Here is an 18,055-nt window from a genome sequence, read left to right as displayed (position 1 = left end):
TCAGGTGTTTTGACATAAGGTTAACAGGTCAGCAGCCAAACTTTAAAAAAAAAAAAAAAAAGTACTTTTTTTTTGTTTGTTTTTTAAATCAACGTAAAAATTAAAAAATTGAAAGGGTCAACTCAGCATAAACTAAATGGAATCAAATATCTTTGGAAGGGGTGAATGCGGTGGGATCAATACTAAAAGTTAACGTGCTTTGTCAATGAATGGGCAATATAAGGTGACCAATCAGTTAATCTATCAGTAGACCCCTTCAAACTTGAACCCCTAGATCAGGGGTCAGGAACCTTTTTGGCTGAGAGAGCCATAAACTCCACATATTTTAAAATGTAATTCTGTGAGAGCCATACAATCAGGGCCGGCCCTAGACTTTTTGCCGCCTGAGGCAAACGTCGGAAAAATTGCCACCCCCATCCCCCCCAACCCGTGAGTGGGGGGCCACCGAGCTGGAGGGGGTAGCGGGCAGAAGGGGGTATTGGGCACAGCGGTGGGGAGGGAGTAAGACCCCCCCCCCTTGCCTGCATCCCCCTATCTGCTCTCCCCCTCCAGCTTTTAGTCGCTACAGGTAAGAGGCAGCGGGCGGGCACGACTAACCTCTTCCGCGTTCCAGCGTGCGTTCCACTGTCTCACTTCCTGCAATGCCGTCCACTTACAATACAGTGGGCGGCATTGCAGGAAGTGATGAAAATAGAACGCATGCTGGAACGCGGAAGAGGTGAGTCGTCCCCGCCCACTGCCTCTTACTAGTAGCAGCTAAAAGCTGGAGGGTGAACGCAGATAGGGGGACCCAGGCGAGGGAGGTGGGGTTCGACCCCCCTCCAAACCGCTGTGCCCAATACTCCCTTGCTGCCCGCTACCCCTTCCAGCTCGGTGGCCCCCCACACCCACGGGCAGGCGGGTGTCGTCCCCCCAGAAGTGCCGCCTGAGGCATTTGTTTCATCCCGCCTCATGGGCGGACCAGCCCTGCATACAATATGTTTCAAACTGGGACAGTGCGCATGTGCAGCAGAGGGCTCACATCCCTATTGCCATGGTGATGTGTACAGAGTTGATCCTCCGGGCAGCGGAAGTGTCAGACACAACTTCAGCTTCTCTTGGGTTTCAGTAACATCTGCAATTTCCCTGAGAGCCAGACAGAAGAAATACTGACTAACAGCTTGTACAATTGGCTAGCTAACTTGGGGGTTGATACACTTTGTAGGATGAGATCCTCTCACTTTGGCCCAATAGGCTGCCTGTCCAGTGACAGGCAGCCTATTGGGCCAACCAAAGTGTGGTGATCTCGTCCTACATAGTCACTGGACCTGACAGAGTGGGACAATTGGAGTGGCCATTCGTTTTGGAGGGAGCACAAGTAAGTTAGCAGTGCACGCTACAGCAGTAGCGTGCCTACTTTGAAAATTGTAGTTTAGTGAATCATCCCCTACTGATTTGTCTGTGAGCCAGATGTAGCCATCAAAAGAGCCACATCTGGCTCCCGAGCCATAGGTTCCCTACTGCCCTAGATATTAACGGACTGCTTTACAGTATTGTTTGGTGTCTTGAAGGCAGACATAGAAGTGGACATGGCAATATAAAAATCATCCCAGCAAAATCCTCTCAATCCATTGTTTGGCTGTTTTACCACATTGGAACTAGCTACTGACGTCACCGGACTGCCGCTTGCGTTGCACTTAGAGATCCAGTCACTAGAAGACAGTATAGCTTTCTCAAAATTTCCAGAATTCCCTTGTGAACTGTTACCCTGAGTTTCACTGGCAGTCATGTGACCCGAGGGCTCACTGCATGGTCCAATGTGGCTAAAATTAGTGAAAGGGTCTTTGCTGCCCACTTCTGGTGAGGTTGTGCCATTACATGTGTTAATGCCAAGCTGCGCTTCCCTTTGAGTAGTTGTTGAAAAGTTCTGAAAATTGTCTTCTGTCCTCACTTGTGCTTTCATATAATCTACTTTATTGATAAGATAGTTATCAAAATAGTCAGGGTTGAAGCTTATATGGATGTGCTGCAAGATAAAAAAAAAATACTGTTAAAGAGGCACTGTAATGACATATACCATGTTTCCACCTAAAGTAAGACATCTCCTGAGAATAAGCCCTAGCAGGAATTCCTAGCATGCTTGAAATATAAGCCCTCCCCTGAACGTAAGCCCTCCTGATCTGTTGTAAAGTTATAAGCAGCAGTAGCACTTCACCTCTTCCCAGGACACAACACTTATCCTATCATAGCTCTGGAGAGCCTGACTGAGAGTTCTCTGCCTGAAAGAAATAGACACTCTAGGTGGCCACTATTGGTTCAATTTCTAGCGAAAAATCGTTCGAGCGATCGGAAATTCTGATCGGACGAAAAATCGTTCACTATACCATCAACTAACCAATCATTGCCTCCTATCTATCACGACCAACAAGAAAATCCAAATTTTGGTTCGACGAAAATTCAATTGGACGATTGTTTTTATAATCATTTATTATCGATTGTGCCCATCAACTGAGATTATTTACAACCAATCCGATCAGAATTTCTGATTGCTCAAACGATTTTTCGCTAGAAATTGGAACGTTAGTGGCCAGCTTTACTCACATGAGCAGCAGAATCAAGTTCTTGTAAGTTAGAGTCAATATCTGCAAACCACAAGCTCTGTGTATGCTGCTTGTGTTTCAGCATGGCATCCTACCTAATAAAAAGGCAAGTGTCCCTGCATCCTGTCCCCGTGCCAGTGCTTTTGCGCTACTGCACATGTCCTGCACTGACACAGCCTTTGGGACAGGGTGCAGCATGGGCAGGAGGCCGGCCGAGCATGTGGTCGGCGAGCGGGCGGGTGCGCACGCGCAGTAGCGGGCGGGTGTGCGCACAGACAGATCTAGAGCCTGTTTTTAAATGGGCATGGGTCACTAGTGCAGTATATACATTTTGTATGGGAAAACTACCAGTGTTTCCCTAAAAATAAGACATCCTCTGAAAATTAGCCTTAGCACATCTTTTGGAGCAAAAATTAATACCAGACAGAGTCTTATTTTTGGGGAAACAAGATAGTAGAATAAACTACATTATTCAGGATGCCCACTTTTACATTATTATCCTGGTTTCAGCATCAGAAACAGCTCCTACATCTATATTAGTATGTAACAATGCCCTCCCTAGCCTAGGCTGTTTAGCTATGTAGAATACTCCAAGGGGAGGGGGAGGCACTCACATTCTCCATGCCAGGGGATGGGATCCAATATCCCTCTGGGGCGGAGGGGAGTTTAACAGGCTGGAACGTGGTGTGGTACCCAGGCATTCTCCCCTTTCTTCCACTTGTGCTGCTTTATAATGATCAACTGAACGACCCTATTTAAAATTTAGTTCTCTATGCCTTTTCAAACACGGCATACATAGTATCAAATGTATGGGTTCTGGAGAACTTGGAAAATAGTGATCACTACATAGTAACAATTGACCTGATACTTTGAGCAAGGGGAGCAAGTAAAGCCATACATTTTACAAAAGTCAACACAGGAGCTCACTAAATCTTGTAGACTGGGCATAGGCATTCTAAACAAAGGCCCAAGGCACTGGGTAGTTTTGAATGTGTAATATTGTATCCTATGTTTTCTACAAAATGCCTTCCTAAAGTCTATCAAAATCACCTGTTATATAGCTTTGAATCTGAGTTTGAAAGGGACCTCCATTTGGTCTACTAGTGCTTACTACTCAATAATACAACTTAAAGCAATCCTGAAATGGAAAAAAAACTCAGCAGAAATAAAGACCCTTTAAACTTTCCTGCAGTAAAACCTTATCAAAGCTGTCTCTCATTGCTTCTTGGCTGTTTAAGGGCTCGTTTCCACTATAGCGAATCCGCATACAGGCACCGCATGCGGATTCGCATAGGGCATAGGCAATACAAGTGGATGGGATTGTTTCCACTTGTGCGTCGTGCGGGTGCGTTTTGTTGTGCGGGGAAAATTTCTCGTGCGGCAGGAATGTGGGCGAATCGCCCGCAATGCTTTTAATAGGGAAATCGCATGCGGCTTTGTCATGCGGTTTTCCCCGCGATTTCGCATACGATTTCGCATGTAAGGCTATAGAACTTTACACAGGCAGTGACATGGTTAAATTCGCCTGCTTCCTAGCCATGCGAAATCGCATGCGAAATCGCAGGGAAAACAGCATGCGGAAACGCATCCGCATGCGATTTCGTCCGCGGTGGAATCCAGGCGATTCCGCAATGCAACAGTGGAAACGAGCCCTTAGTGCTTCAAAAAACAGGACTGTATTGGTCCAAGTTGGTCAAATAGCTCAGAGAAGCTCTTTTGCATGGATAACAAAATACGTTGTTTTTTTTAACTCTTCCTGTACTGGAAAACAATATGGAAAACAAAAGTTTGCCTTCTTAAAACAGAAAGTATTTGCAATTATTCAGGTTGGAGTGAGCATATGATGTCTCCCACAATGCATCACTGCTGAATATGCAAATGATCCATTGTTGTCCCTGTAAGCAAATCCGCTGGAATGCAATGATGTGTCAGCTTGTTAAATATACACAGCCACAATAATCCAACATACATACAGACTGTTTTGGATTGGATGATCTTTATCACTACATGGCTCTAGTCTATGGGGTAGTAGGACTTGAGGATCAACCAATCCAAAACAGTGTGTATGCATGTTGTTGGATTATTGTGACTCTGTATATTTAACCTCCCTGGCGGTACGCAGGGGGATTTTTAGAATAAAACTTGTTTTAAACAGAACCTGTACTTTAAAATTCTTACAATAAAAACGTACCATTCTATTCATTATGTTCTCCTGGGCCCCTCTGTGCTGTTTCTGCCACTCCCTGCTGCAATCCTGGCTTGTAATTGCCAGTTTTAGGCAGTGTTTACAAACAAAAGACATGGCTGCTAACCAGCTTGTGATAGGCTGAGAGAAGCTCAGTCTGTGACTCATACAGAGCCTGCAGGGGGCCTGGAGAGGGTCTGTATAGCTTCTATCCTATCACAAGCAGAGCAGCACATTCCAGCCTGAGTGCCTGAGCCTGACAAAGCCATCAGAGGAAAGAAGATTAGATTATATAACAGAGATAATACAGCCACTGTGCAGCTAGGAAAGGCTGCAGTAAGACAGAGCACATTAGAACAGGTATAGGAACTTATAGGATAGAAGAAATAAGGCTGAACATTTTGTTACAGAGTCTCTTTAAACTTCGTAGCTAGCACTAGGATAGCTACCTTTGTCCCCCAAGTCCCCGGCACCTATCTGCTCCCCCGCGGCAATATTTACCCAGCCGTGATCGGAGAGCTGCGGCTTCCCAATTAGCTTCACTCGTCGCCATATTGGACATGACGTCATCGACGTCATGACGTCATGCGCAGTCCTGATCCTCCCCATAGCGAAGCCTGGAGCTGATTGGGAGGTTGCGCCATCGCGGGATCCCTTGAGGGGCACAGGTAGCTAGCCAAGTGCTAGCTGAAGAATATTGAACACATTTTATGAAAAAAAAATCCTCCCGGGCCATGCGATCCCCTGCGGCAGCTAGCCTGATACTGTGTCGTGCGTACCGCCAGGGGGGTTAACAAGCTGGCACATTCTAGGGAATCTGGAAATGTCTTTAGTTTACAGGGACAACAATGGATGATTTGCATATTCAGCAGTGATGCATTGTGGGAAACATCTCGGAGCTCACTCCAACCTGAATAATTCTGTTTGAAGAAGGCAAACTTGTTTTCCATAGCATTTTAGTAAGGGGGCTTTTTGGTCTATTGTAGCCTCTTACACACTCCTGTTTACACACTCCTAGGAGTTCTGGCTCATCATGAGCACGTGCCTACAGTGCCTGTAAGCTGTGGACATACATACCTTTGGCTTGTGACATAATTTCTCCAATGCATTTTTATGGTCTGGAATTTCTGGCCAAATCACAGGCTTTATTCTGGGAAAACAAAATGCATTTAATATTAAAGTTTAAGCAATCCACTACCCAGTGGCGCAGCTAAGGAGCTGTGGGCCCCGATGCACTCTATACATAACAATTTATACAGCGCACCAAAACCTGCCAATGGCAACTACAGTGTCAGAGGTGCAAGAAGGGGATGGCGAGGAGTTTGTTAATGATTACCACTATTCAAAGTATCTGTAGAGGTGATTATTACCAGCACAGGACCAATAGAGAGCTAATACTGTGGGTGAGGGGTGGGCCCTTCAGGGCCCCTCTGGCCCAAGGGCCCCGATGCAGTCGCAACCTCTGCAACCCCTATTGCTACACCCCTGCCACTACCTAATAACATCTAGTACAGATGCCTCACTTACCTTGTTTTTGAGCTGAACTTGATTTCTGCAAAGGCTACAGAGGCTTTGGCCTATGGGGGATACAGCACTTGGGAGGGCTGCACATGCAAATGGAAAAGCCTGGTGCTATAGTTCGTGTGGTTAGCCATATGCTCAGATAAAATACTGTTGCTGGGAAATGGCTGTGCCATAATAACATGTCCTCATTCCAGGCTAGGCCTCTCCGTGAATCTTTGTGCGCATACACCACTTATCGTGGCTTTAACCCTTTCCCTGCCAAGCACGTACTAGGTACATCGTGGCTGGAAAAGGTTCCAACTGCCAGCAATGCAGCTAGTAAGTTATTTGGCTTTTTCTCCCCAGGGAAGCAGTGGAGAGAGGGGCCGACGTCTTTCTTACCTCCCTCCACATGGGCTCCCCTCCTCTGCCACCCTAAGTGCTGGAGCAGCGGTCGGTGTGTAATTACTAGCTTCATGCCGCATGCCTCCCGCCGGCAGCTGTCTCCTATCTCCTCTCTACTTCCTGTATGACTCACAGATACTGCACGGCTGCACTCCAGCATTGCAGGGGGGCCACAGGAGGGGGACCCATGTGGAGGGAGGGAGGGAGGATGATGTCGACCCCCTCCCCACAGTGGCACCTATACCTGCTATCTATACTGGAGTTCCTATACCTACTACCTATGCTGGGGCAATTATACCTGCCAGACTTGGCGCAGGATACAGCCGGTATATGGCTGATCCTGCTGCTGTACAAGTTCCCGGCCGCACTAAATACTATTCCCCCTCCAGGCTGCCATGGATGGTGGGGAATGAAATAATTAGGCTTCCAGCAATTGCTGGAAGCCGAATTATTGTGATTTAAAAGTGACTTCAGCTCCATCTTCTGACGGCGCCGGAGTTACTCTGTGTGCACTGCTATAGCTGTAATACCTATTACAGCCTATAGTGGCAGCAGTTGTGCCCAAATCTACATGCGCTGTAATTTAAGCACTCGACTGGTTGAACCTATATCTGGCTACCTGTACCGGCACACCTATTTCTGGTTACCTATACTGGCTGCACCTATACCTGGCTACTTGGACTGGGCCATCTATTTCTGGCTACATATACTGGCTGCACCTATATCTGGCGCACCTATTCCAGGCTACCTATACTGGCTGCACCTATATCTGGCTACCTGTACTGGTGGCACCTATTCCAGGACAAGAAAAGTGGGGTACCAATACATATCCAGTATCGTTGGATTCAGCAGAATCAGGGCGTAATTCTTCTTTGAAAAAAAACACAACAGACAAATATTTTATTTTTTCTTTCACCTTTTTTTTACATTTTTCACTCAAAAATGTTGTTATATCTCCAGAAAAGTACAACACTTTGTTTCAGTGTTCAATTGATTACGGAAATAAAAATATATAATATGTCCAATTTCATGTAGGTTTTCTTATCAAAAATCAAGTAAACCTAATGAGTGCAAAATGTCTAAAAACTGCTTGGCAGTAGGTGTTCGTTTTTAGGATAAATAGGCTGGCAGGAAAAGGGTTAAAGTGAACCCAAGGAGAACCTTGGGTCAAAAAACACCTACTTACTTTAACTAAAACTAACTATGGCTGATATTGTGGTGAAAACCCTCCCACAGTGTGATGTTAGGCCTGACATCTTACTGTGGGAGCCTTGTTGCATTGTGGGAAATAACAGCTTTTTCCAACTGCCAAGCAGTATAGCAAGTATCTCCCTCTGTGCATATGTATATCTACAGTATAAAAAAAAAAAAACTTTTAGCCTATCGCAATGTTAGTGGGTGTGGTTATAGATAATGGCAGTTGGTGCTGTCTAGTTTTTTTTCATGTCTTCCAGTAGTAAAGATGATAACCTGCAGGCTGATTGTGGATCAAACAATATGAACAAATTACATGGCGAATATCAATAATTTCTTAATCTCTCTTGTGTTTATCTAACTTCTCACTTTGCAATGTATTTATTTATTTTCTTTACCCCTTTTTTGCTAAAGTTCCTATTTAAAATTAGGATTTTTAACATTATGCATCTTTTACTGCCTCTTTTCAAGTTCAGCTGAACACACAATCATTTCCAGCTCCACTTTCTATGCTCTCTACAAACAAACTGTACCGAACCGAAGTGTAAGGAAGGTTATTTTAATGTACGTCGCCACTCAAAAAGGCTGTTGTGACACCACTACTTAAAAAAACATCTCTAGATCCTACCACACTCGCCAACTACCGCCCAGTCTCACTTCTCCCATTTGCATCCAAACTAATTGAACAACAACTAATTGATAAATAATGCAGAATTAAGCAATTATTTATCTGCTAACTCCCTACTTGATCAGTTCCAGTCTGGCTTTCGCTCCAACCACTCCACGGAAACGGCCCTTACCAAAGTGGCCAATGACCTCCGTACAGCCAAATCCAAAGGTCAATTTTCCATACTCATCCTTCTTGACCTGTCATCAGCATTTGATACGGTTTACCACACCTTACTCTTACAAATACTTTCAAATGTAGGAATAAAGGGCCTTGCTCTCACATGGTTATCTTCCTACCTCTCTGGAAGGTCCTTCACAGTCTCCTACTCAGATCAGATCTCTTCTCCTCATGCTTTGTCTGTCGGGGTTCCCCAAGGCTCTGTCCTTGGTCCCCTCCTCTTTTCCATCTACATGCGCGGTCTTGGTGACTTAATCAACTCATTCGTTTTTCAATACCACCTGTATGCAGACGATACACAACTCTACCTCTCGGACCCAGACCTTAACTCCCTCCTCAAGCGTGTTCCTGACTGCTTGTCTGCTATATCCTCCTTCATGTCCTCTTGCTTCCTAAAACTTAATATGAGTAAAACGGAACTAATAATTTTTCCACCGTCTCTGGCCACCTCTCTGCCTGAAGTAACTATAAATGTTAATAACACTCCCATCACTTCAGTTCCCAAAGCACGGTGCTTGGGGGTAATATTCGACTCTTCTCTCTCTTTATTCCTCATGTTCACTCCATAACCAGCTCCTGCCATCTCCAACTCAAAAACATATCTCACATCCGTCCCTTTCTCACTCAAGACACAACCAAAATGTTAATACATGCTCTTATAATTTCTCGTCTGGACTACTGCAATGTACTACTTTGTGGACTACCTTCTAACAAACTGGCCCCGCTCCAGTCGGTACTGAACTCAGCTGCTCGTCTCATTCATCTTTCTTCTCGATCTTCCTCAGCTGACCCTCTCTGTCAAGCTCTTCACTGGCTGCCAATTAACCAGAGGATCCAGTTCAAACTCCTAACCCTAACCTACAAAGCTCTCCACAATCTCTCTCCCCGGTACATATCATCACTCATTTCCAGATACAAACCCAATCGCAATCTCAGATCTGCACACGATCTTCTGTTGTCCTCCTCTAGAATCACCTCCTCACATTCCCGCTTACAAGATTTTGCACGCGCTTCACCCCTTCTCTGTAATCCCCTACCACAACACATCCGTCACTCTCCAACCTTTGTTACTTTTAAACGCTCTCTAAAAACTCATTTGTTCTGACAAGCATATGCGCTACCCTAGGCCACTTTCCTTTGTCCTAAGACCAAATTGCACTCCTACTAGGTATCCTAAAACACACTGCCTTTATATATTTTATAGTATACTACCCCTCCTCTTGTTTCCCCCCATTCCCTTTAGATTGTAAGCTCGCAAGGGCAGGGCTCTCTCCCCCTTTTGTGTCTTGGAAATCATTATACATTTTATTCATCATGTTACTTTTATCACTGTCATTACCACTTCTGTATTTTGTACTCTGTATGCTGTATCATTTTTTGTATTTTGTCACTAATTACAGTGGTGTGAAAAACTATTTGCCCCCTTCCTGATTTTATTCTTTTGCATGTTTGTCACACTTAAATGTTTCTGCTCATCAAAAACCGTTAACTATTAGTCAAAGATTACATAATTGAACACAAAATGCAGTTTTAAATTATGGTTTTTATTATTTAGTGAGAAAAAAACCCTCAAAACCTACATGGCCCTGTGTGAAAAAAAATTGCCCCCTGAACCTAATAACTGGTTGGGCCACCCTTAGCAGCAATAACTGCAATCAATCGTTGGCAATAACTTGCAACGAGTCTTTTACAGCGCTCTGGAGGAATTTTGGCCCACTCATCTTTGCAGAATTGTTGTAATTCAGCTATATTTGAGGGTTTTCTAGCATGAACCACCTTTTTAAGGTCATGCCACAACATCTCAATAGGATTTAGGTCAGGAATTTGACTAGGCCACTCCAAAGTCTTCATTTTGTTTTTCTTCAGCCATTCAGAGGTGGATTTGCTGGTGTGTTTTGGGTCATTGTCCTGCTGCAGCACCCAAGATCGCTTCAGCTTGAGTTGACGAACAGATGGCCGGACATTCTCCTTCAGGATTTTTTGGTAGACAGTAGAATTCATGGTTCCATCTATCACAGCATGCCTTCCAGGTCCTGAAGCAGCAAAACAACCCCAGACCATCACACTACCACCACCATATTTTACTGTTGGTATGATGTTCTTTTGCTGAAATGCTGTGTTACTTCTACGCCAGATGTAACGGGACACGCACCTTCCAAAAAGTCCAACTTTTGTCTTGTCGGTCCACAAGGTATTTTCCCAAAAGTCTTGGCAATCATTGAGATGTTTTTTAGCAAAATTGAGACGAGCCTTAATGTTCTTTTTGCTTAAAAGTGGTTTGCGCCTTGGATATCTGCCATGCAGGCCATTTTTGCCCAGTCTCTTTCTTATGGTGGAGTCGTGAACACTGACCTTAATTGAGGCAAGTGAGGCCTGCAGTTGTTTAGATGTTGTCCTGGGGTCTTTTGTGGCCTCTCGGATGAGTTTTCTCTGCGCTCTTGGGGTAATTTTGGTCGGTCGGCCACTCCTGGGAAGGTTCATCACTGTTCCATGTTTTTGCCATTTGTGGATAATGGCTCTCACTGTGGTTCGTTGGCAGGGGCGTAGCAATAGGGGGTGCAGCGGTAGCGACCGCATCGGGGCCCTTGGGCCAGAGGGGCCCCGAATGGCCCTCCCTCAACTACAGTATTAGCTTTATATTGGTCCTGTGCTCATAATAATCACTTCTATATATACTTTGAATAGTGGTAATCATTAACAAACTATTCCCCATCCCCTTCTTGCACCTCTGACATTGTAGTTGCCATTGGCAGCTTTTAGTGCGCCGTTTCAATTGCTATGTATAGAGTGCATGGGGGGGCCCATTGTAAAACTTGCATCGGGGCCCACAGCTCCTTAGCTACGCCACTGTTCGTTGGAGTCCCAAAGCTTTAGAAATGGCTTTATAACCTTTACCAGACTGATAGATCTCAATTACAGTACTTTTGTTCTCATTTGTTCCTGAATTTCTTTGGATCTTGGCATGATGTCTAGCTTTTGAGGTGCTTTTGGTCTACTCCTCTGTGTCAGATAGCGCCTATTTAAGTGATTTCTTGATTGAAACAGGCGTGGCAGTAATCAGGCCTGGGGGTGACTACAGAAATTGAACTCAGGTGTGATAAACCACAGTTAAGTTATTTTTTAACAAGGGGGGGCAATCACTTTTTCACACAGGGCCATGTAGATTTGAAGTTTTTTTTCTCACTAAATAATAAAAACCATCATTTAAAATGATATTAGTGTACACCATTGTCTGTATTATGTACCCCATGTTTGTTTCTTACTTTGTACAGCGCCACGGAATATGTTGGCACTTTATAAATCAATAATAATAATAATAGAATCCATCCACATTTGGAAGCCAAAACAATATTTTTGTCTGGAATTCTGATTTGGTTATAATGTACTATTCTCACCTGTTTTTCCAGAAACATTTAATCAATACGATGATGACAAGGAGTACAGCGAGCACAACTGTCAGGCACACGACGGGCAGGAGTATGTCTTCACCTTGAATACAGAGATGGCAGGAAAGCATGTGAATAAAATATACACATAACATGGTGATAGGTCTGGCGCACTTCTAAGCTGCTGACAATGGACATGAAACTTGCATGTAAGCCAGATCTATTAGATTCTGAATGATCATATTATTAGCGCTAACATCTTCTGTAGTTCTGTACATAGTACTTGTTATGAGTGTGGAAAATCACGGTGGCCACACTTATTGTAGGAAATTATTGTGGCCACACTTGTTATGGGTGTGGGAAATCATGGTGGCCACAGTTATTGTAGGTAATTATTGTGGCCACACTTGTTATGGGTGTGGGAAATCACGGAGGCCACACTTATGGGTGTGGGAAATCATAGTGGCCAAATTTGTTATAGGTGTGTGGGAATTCTTGGTTGTCACATTTGTTATGGGTGTAGGAAATCAGGAAGACTACACTTACTGGTATTTTGGATGTGGGAAATCATAATGGCCACACTTGTTATGGATGTGGGAAATCATAATGGACAAACTTGTTATGGGTGTGGGAATTCATGCTAGCCACACTTGTTATGGGTGTGGGAAATCACGTTGGCCACAAATATTATATGATCCCTGGTAGAAACATCCCTAGCCTGTGGGGTCACCACAGGAAGAAGGGATGTGAACAGAACATTGGGGATGGGTATTAAATTTCAGCTGAAAATTATTCCCCATAATTTGTAATTTGTTATATCTTAGGCTACATTAATTTTCAAGTAGTTTCATCATGAAACTTTGATAAATAAATTTTATTGTTGCCACTCAGCAAAAACTTTTGTTACCTTTATCAACCGTGTCCTTGACAGTTACAAAGGGGACCGTATCACTCCATTCACTCCAGGGACCATCATAGTAAATTCCATTTGGCTTAGATCTAACTCTTGCCTCGTACTGTGCTGAATTGTCCAGGTTCTTCTTTGGGATGTCTATGTCATTACCTTCAAAACACTAAGCAGTACACGTGTTTGGTTATATTTCACTGATTATTTGGTCTCTGAAGTACACATGATCATTGTTGCTTGCGAATGTTCGGCCAAAGCCATTTTTGCATTGAAAATGCTATTTTCGATTTTTGAGAAATTTTTACAAAAGAAGGCTTGTATTTTCACGTTTTTGAGATTTGCGAAAAAAATTTGTTATTTTACCACAAAAAAAGGGTGCAAAGAACAACAAAACAGAAAAACAATATTTTTACTGCAACAATTTTTACAGCGAAAATGCAAAAAAAATTATATTTATTCCACAAAAATTCTCGAAAAATTTGAAAAATAACATAACTAATTTTGGATGGAATTTTGCTCATCACAACACATCACAACCCAACCTGAACTCCAAAAATAAAAATGAAAAAACATTTTGAAAATGCATCCAGATGAACACTCTGGTTGTAAGGCATATGGAGCAGTGCTGGGCCGAAATTACGCATTAGCGTAATTACGCATCGTAATTCACTACAAATGCACCGTAAGCGTTACGTGTAAGGTTACGGTATTACACGTAATTAATTACGCGTAGACCGTAGGTTACGTTATTACGCGTAACAAATTATGTGTAAGACAGTAAACTCCTATTGAAATTACACAGTCTGCCGTAATCGCGTAATATTACGCTCCCGTATAATATAAAAAAGCCGATGACTTTAAGGGTTAATAGCAAAGCCCCTTTAAGTGCTAAGAGCCTCAAATTTGGAGAATATATTAAGGAGATCAGAAGGAATAAGAGGAAAAAAATTTTTCAAAAAGACCTTATAGTTTTTGAGAAAATCGATGTTAAAGTTTCAAAGGAAAAATATATACATTTAAAAACCCGCCGACTTTAACGGTTAATAGCAAAGCCTGCTTAAAATTTAGGAACACCAAATTCCCAGGGTATATTAAGGGGATCAGTGGGAATAAGAGGAAAATTATTTTTTTCAAAAAGACCTTATAGTTTTTGAGAAAATTGATTTTTAAGTTTCAAGGGCAAAAATGTCTTTTAAATGCGGAAAATGTCAGTTTTTTTTGCACAGGTAACAATAGTGTTTTATTTTCATAGATTCCCCCAAGTGGGAAGAGTTTTACTTACTTCGTTCTGAGTGTGGGAAATATAAAAAAAAAACGACGTGGGGTCCCCCCTCCCAGACCTCTTTAACCCCTTGTCCCCCATGCAGGCTGGGATAGCCAGAATGCGGAGCACCGGCCGTGTGGGGCTCCGCACCCTGACTATACCAGCCCTCATGGTCCATGGATTGGGGGGTCTCGGAAGGGGAGGGGCAGCCAAGCTTTCCCCTCCCCCTCTGAGCCCTTGTCCAATCCAAGGACAAGGGGCTCTTCTCCACCTCCGATGGGCGGTGGAGGTGGAGGCCGCGATTTCCTGGAGGGGGGGTTCATGGTGGCATCTGGGAGTCCCCTTTAAACCCCTTACCCATTTCCTTTAAGAGTTAAAAGTAAATAAACACACAAACCCTTAGAAAAAGTATTTTAACCTCTTGAGGACCATGGTGGTAAACCCCCCTAGTGACCAGCCTAATTTTACCATAATTGGCCACTGCAGCTTTAAGGCCAAGCTGCAGGGCCGTATACCTCTGCACACAAGTGATCTCCCCCCCCCTTTTCTCCCCACCAACAGAGCTCTCTGTTGGTGAGGTCTGATCGCCCCCCCCCCTGTGTTTTTTTTTTTTTTTATAAATATTTGTTTGTTTGTTTTTTTAATATTTTTTGCCTTTTTCTTTTTTTTTTATTCTAAATCTCCTCCCTCCCCCCAGCCGGCCAATCACGGCGATCGGCTGTCATAGGCTTCTGCCTATGAGAGCCGATCGCTCTCTTGTCCCCATGGACACGGCTGTCCCCAGTGCAGCGCTGCTGCTGATCGCAGCGCTGCACATGTAAATACACGGCGGTTTCGCCGTGTAACAGTCTCCCGAGCGGCGATTGCCGCTCGGAGACTGAAGGCGGAGCTCAGCTCCGCCCACCAAGCGGGAGATGCGCGTGCACCGTGCGCGCGATCTCCCGTAAACTGCTGCCCCAGGACTAATTGGCGTTAGCTGGTCCTGGGGCTGCCGCCGCGGCCACGCCTACTGGCGTGGCGCGGGCGGCAAGCGGTTAATTGAACAAAAAACATAACCACGAAAAAAGTCCTTTAATATTCTTAATTAACCATTAATACTTACCTGTCCCTTTAAAAGCCAGTTCCCACGCAATATCCTCGGAAATTGGCTAATCAGTTACAATGTAACAAAGTTATTACAATGTAACAACTTTGTTACTTTGTAACTCCACCGCACCCGACATCTTTCGCCGCTCACCCGCCGGCCGCCGCATACACTTACGCTAAGTCCCCGCCGGCTCCCGCCGTCCACTCCGCCCACACCTGTCACCCATATACATGCTGGCACCCATGGGTGCCAGCATGTATATAGGTGACATGTGGGAGAGGCGGGGAGGGCAGCGAGAGCCGGCGGGACTTAGCGTCCTGCACGGACCCGACAGAGCTCTGAGCTATATAGCTCAGAGCTCTCTAAGCATCTTTGTATTTGGGCTCCAAGGAGCCCCATCGGTCCTTAGCAGACCAATGGGGTTCCTTCTGATTTGAAGGAACCCCATTGGTCTGCTTAGGACCAATGGGGCTCTTTGGAGCCCAAATACAAAGATGCTTAGAGAGCTCTGAGCTATATAGCTCAGAGCTCTGTCGGGTCCGTGCAGGACGCTAAGTCCCGCCGGTTTCCCGCTGCCCTCCCCGCCTCTCCCACATGTCACCCACATGTCACCCACATGTGGGTGACAGATGTGGGCGGGGTGGACAGCGGGAGCCGGCGGGGACTTAGCGTCCTGCAAGGACGCGTAAGTGTTGCGGCGGCTGAGCGCCGAGTGATGTCGGGTGCGGCGTAGTTACAATGTAACAAAGTTGTTACATTGTAATAACTTTGTTACATTGTAACTGATAGAACATTTCCGAGGATATTGCGTGGGAACTGGCTTTTAAAGGGACAGGTAAGTATTAATGGTTAATTAAGAATATTAAAGGACTTTTTTTGTGGTTATGTTTTTTGTTCAATTAAAATACTTTTTCTAAGTGTTTGTGTGTTTATTTACTTTTAACTCTTAAAGGAAATGGGTAAGGGGTACAAGTACCCCTATACTCCTTTCTCCTGGGAGGGGGGGTGGGCATCTGGGGGACCCCTTTTTAAAGGGGACTCCCAGATGCCACCATGAACCCCCCCCAGGAAATCGCGGCCTCCACCTCCACCGCCCATCGGAGGTGGAAAAGAGCCCCTTGTCCTTGGATTGGACAAGGGCTCGGAGGGGGAGGGGAAAGCTTGGCTGCCCCTCCCCTTTCCGAGACCCCCAATCCATGGACCATGCGAGCTGGTATAGTCAGGGTGCGGAGCCCCACGCGGCCGGTGCTCCGCATTCTGGCTATCCCAGCCTGCATGGGGGACAAGGGGTTAAAGAGGTCTGGGAGGGGGGACCCCACGTCGTTTTTTTTTTATATTTCCCACACTCAGAACAAAGTAAGTAAAACTCTTCCCACTTGGGGGAATCTATGAAAATAAAACACTATTGTTACCTGTGCAAAAAAAACTGACATTTTCCGCATTTAAAAGACATTTTTGCCCTTGAAACTTAAAAATCGATTTTCTCAAAAACTATAAAGTCTTTTTAAAAATGTTTTTTTCCTCTTATTCCCACTGATCCCCTTAATATACCCTGGAAATTTGGTGTTCCTAAATTTTAAGCAGGCTTTGCTATTAACCGTTAAAGTCGGCGGGTTTTTAAATGTATATATTTTTCCTTTGAAACTTTAACATCGATTTTCTCAAAAACTATAAGGTCTTTTTTAAAACATTTTTTTTCCTCTTATTCCTTTTGATCTCCTTAATATATTCTCCAAATTTGAGGCTCTCAGCAATTAAGGGGGCTTTGCTATTAACCCTTAAAGTCGGCGGCTACCTAACATTGATCCATGCGTCAACTTTTCCGCTTGGGAGCATTGCCTTACGCATTAATTGCTAGTAGGAAATTATGCGTAAGGCAATAACGTAACAACCTGCATTACGGTATTCTTACGCGTAATTGCGTAAGGGCTATGCGTAATTACAGACATGAACCGTAGATAAATGTCTACGCCGTAAGCATAATTCCGTAATGCGTAATAGCGTAAAATTACGCGTAATGATCCGTAAGCGTAGTTTTTTCCATTACGCCCAGCACTGATATGGAGTTCCTCTCTTGCAGGAAGTGACATCATTGTTGGCAAGACCCTAGAGTAGTGTACTTGGGAGACACATGTTCAAGCTAGCCTTACTTGGGAGACACGTGTTCAAGCTAGCCTTACTGGAGGTCTTTAACTGTGTATGTTGAGGGGAGGGGAGGTACATCTGTGTCCACACAATGTTTTCATTGTAAATCGCATAGGACTGTATACTACTATTTCCACTAGATTGAGGGATTGGGGGCATCTTTGTTAAAGAGCACTTCTGGCCCAAAAAAAGTTTGAATGGCAAAACATACAGTATATGCAGTCTATGCACTGTGTACTGTTAGATGAATATATAAAGTTTACATCTGGTACATCGTAGTGGAGAGAACAGACTCACGTTTATATCTGTAGAAGCACTTCCTTCTTTCTCTTCATGCTGAAGCTTTGCTAAAGTATACCCTCAGCAGTGTGCCCTCCCCTCTAGCCTGGTCCCTCCCCTGCCCCTCCCTCCCTTGCTCGCTGCCTGCCTGGATCAAATTACATGTCTTTTCACAGAGAGGAGAGACAGGAAAACTGCTGCAGCCTGTCTTATCCTATCTGTTTGCTGCAATTGTTATTTCAGATGTCTGTCAGCCTGTCTGGATTAGATCACA

General features: G+C 44.4%; 1 protein-coding gene across 1 annotated transcript in view; it reads right to left on the bottom strand.

The window, feature by feature from the left end:
• Positions 1–902: 902 nt before the first annotated feature.
• The window catches only part of IL7R (interleukin 7 receptor), a 94,447-nt gene continuing 77,294 nt past the window's right edge, over positions 903–18,055 (bottom strand). Inside the window, exons 8-11 of the mRNA XM_068271841.1 lie at positions 13,007–13,172; positions 12,109–12,202; positions 5,842–5,914; positions 903–2,005 (exon numbers count right to left, since the gene is read on the bottom strand). Of these exons, the coding sequence (XP_068127942.1) occupies positions 1,505–2,005; positions 5,842–5,914; positions 12,109–12,202; positions 13,007–13,172 (834 nt within the window). The 3' untranslated portion in view covers positions 903–1,504. The remainder of the gene's footprint in view (positions 2,006–5,841; positions 5,915–12,108; positions 12,203–13,006; positions 13,173–18,055) is intronic.

The sequence above is a fragment of the Hyperolius riggenbachi genome, chromosome 1 (genome assembly GCF_040937935.1).
Source record: "Hyperolius riggenbachi isolate aHypRig1 chromosome 1, aHypRig1.pri, whole genome shotgun sequence".
NCBI classification, from domain to species: Eukaryota; Metazoa; Chordata; class Amphibia; order Anura; family Hyperoliidae; genus Hyperolius; species Hyperolius riggenbachi.
Note: the sequence above shows the minus strand (reverse complement) of the source record. Positions and strands in the feature narration are given on the sequence as shown.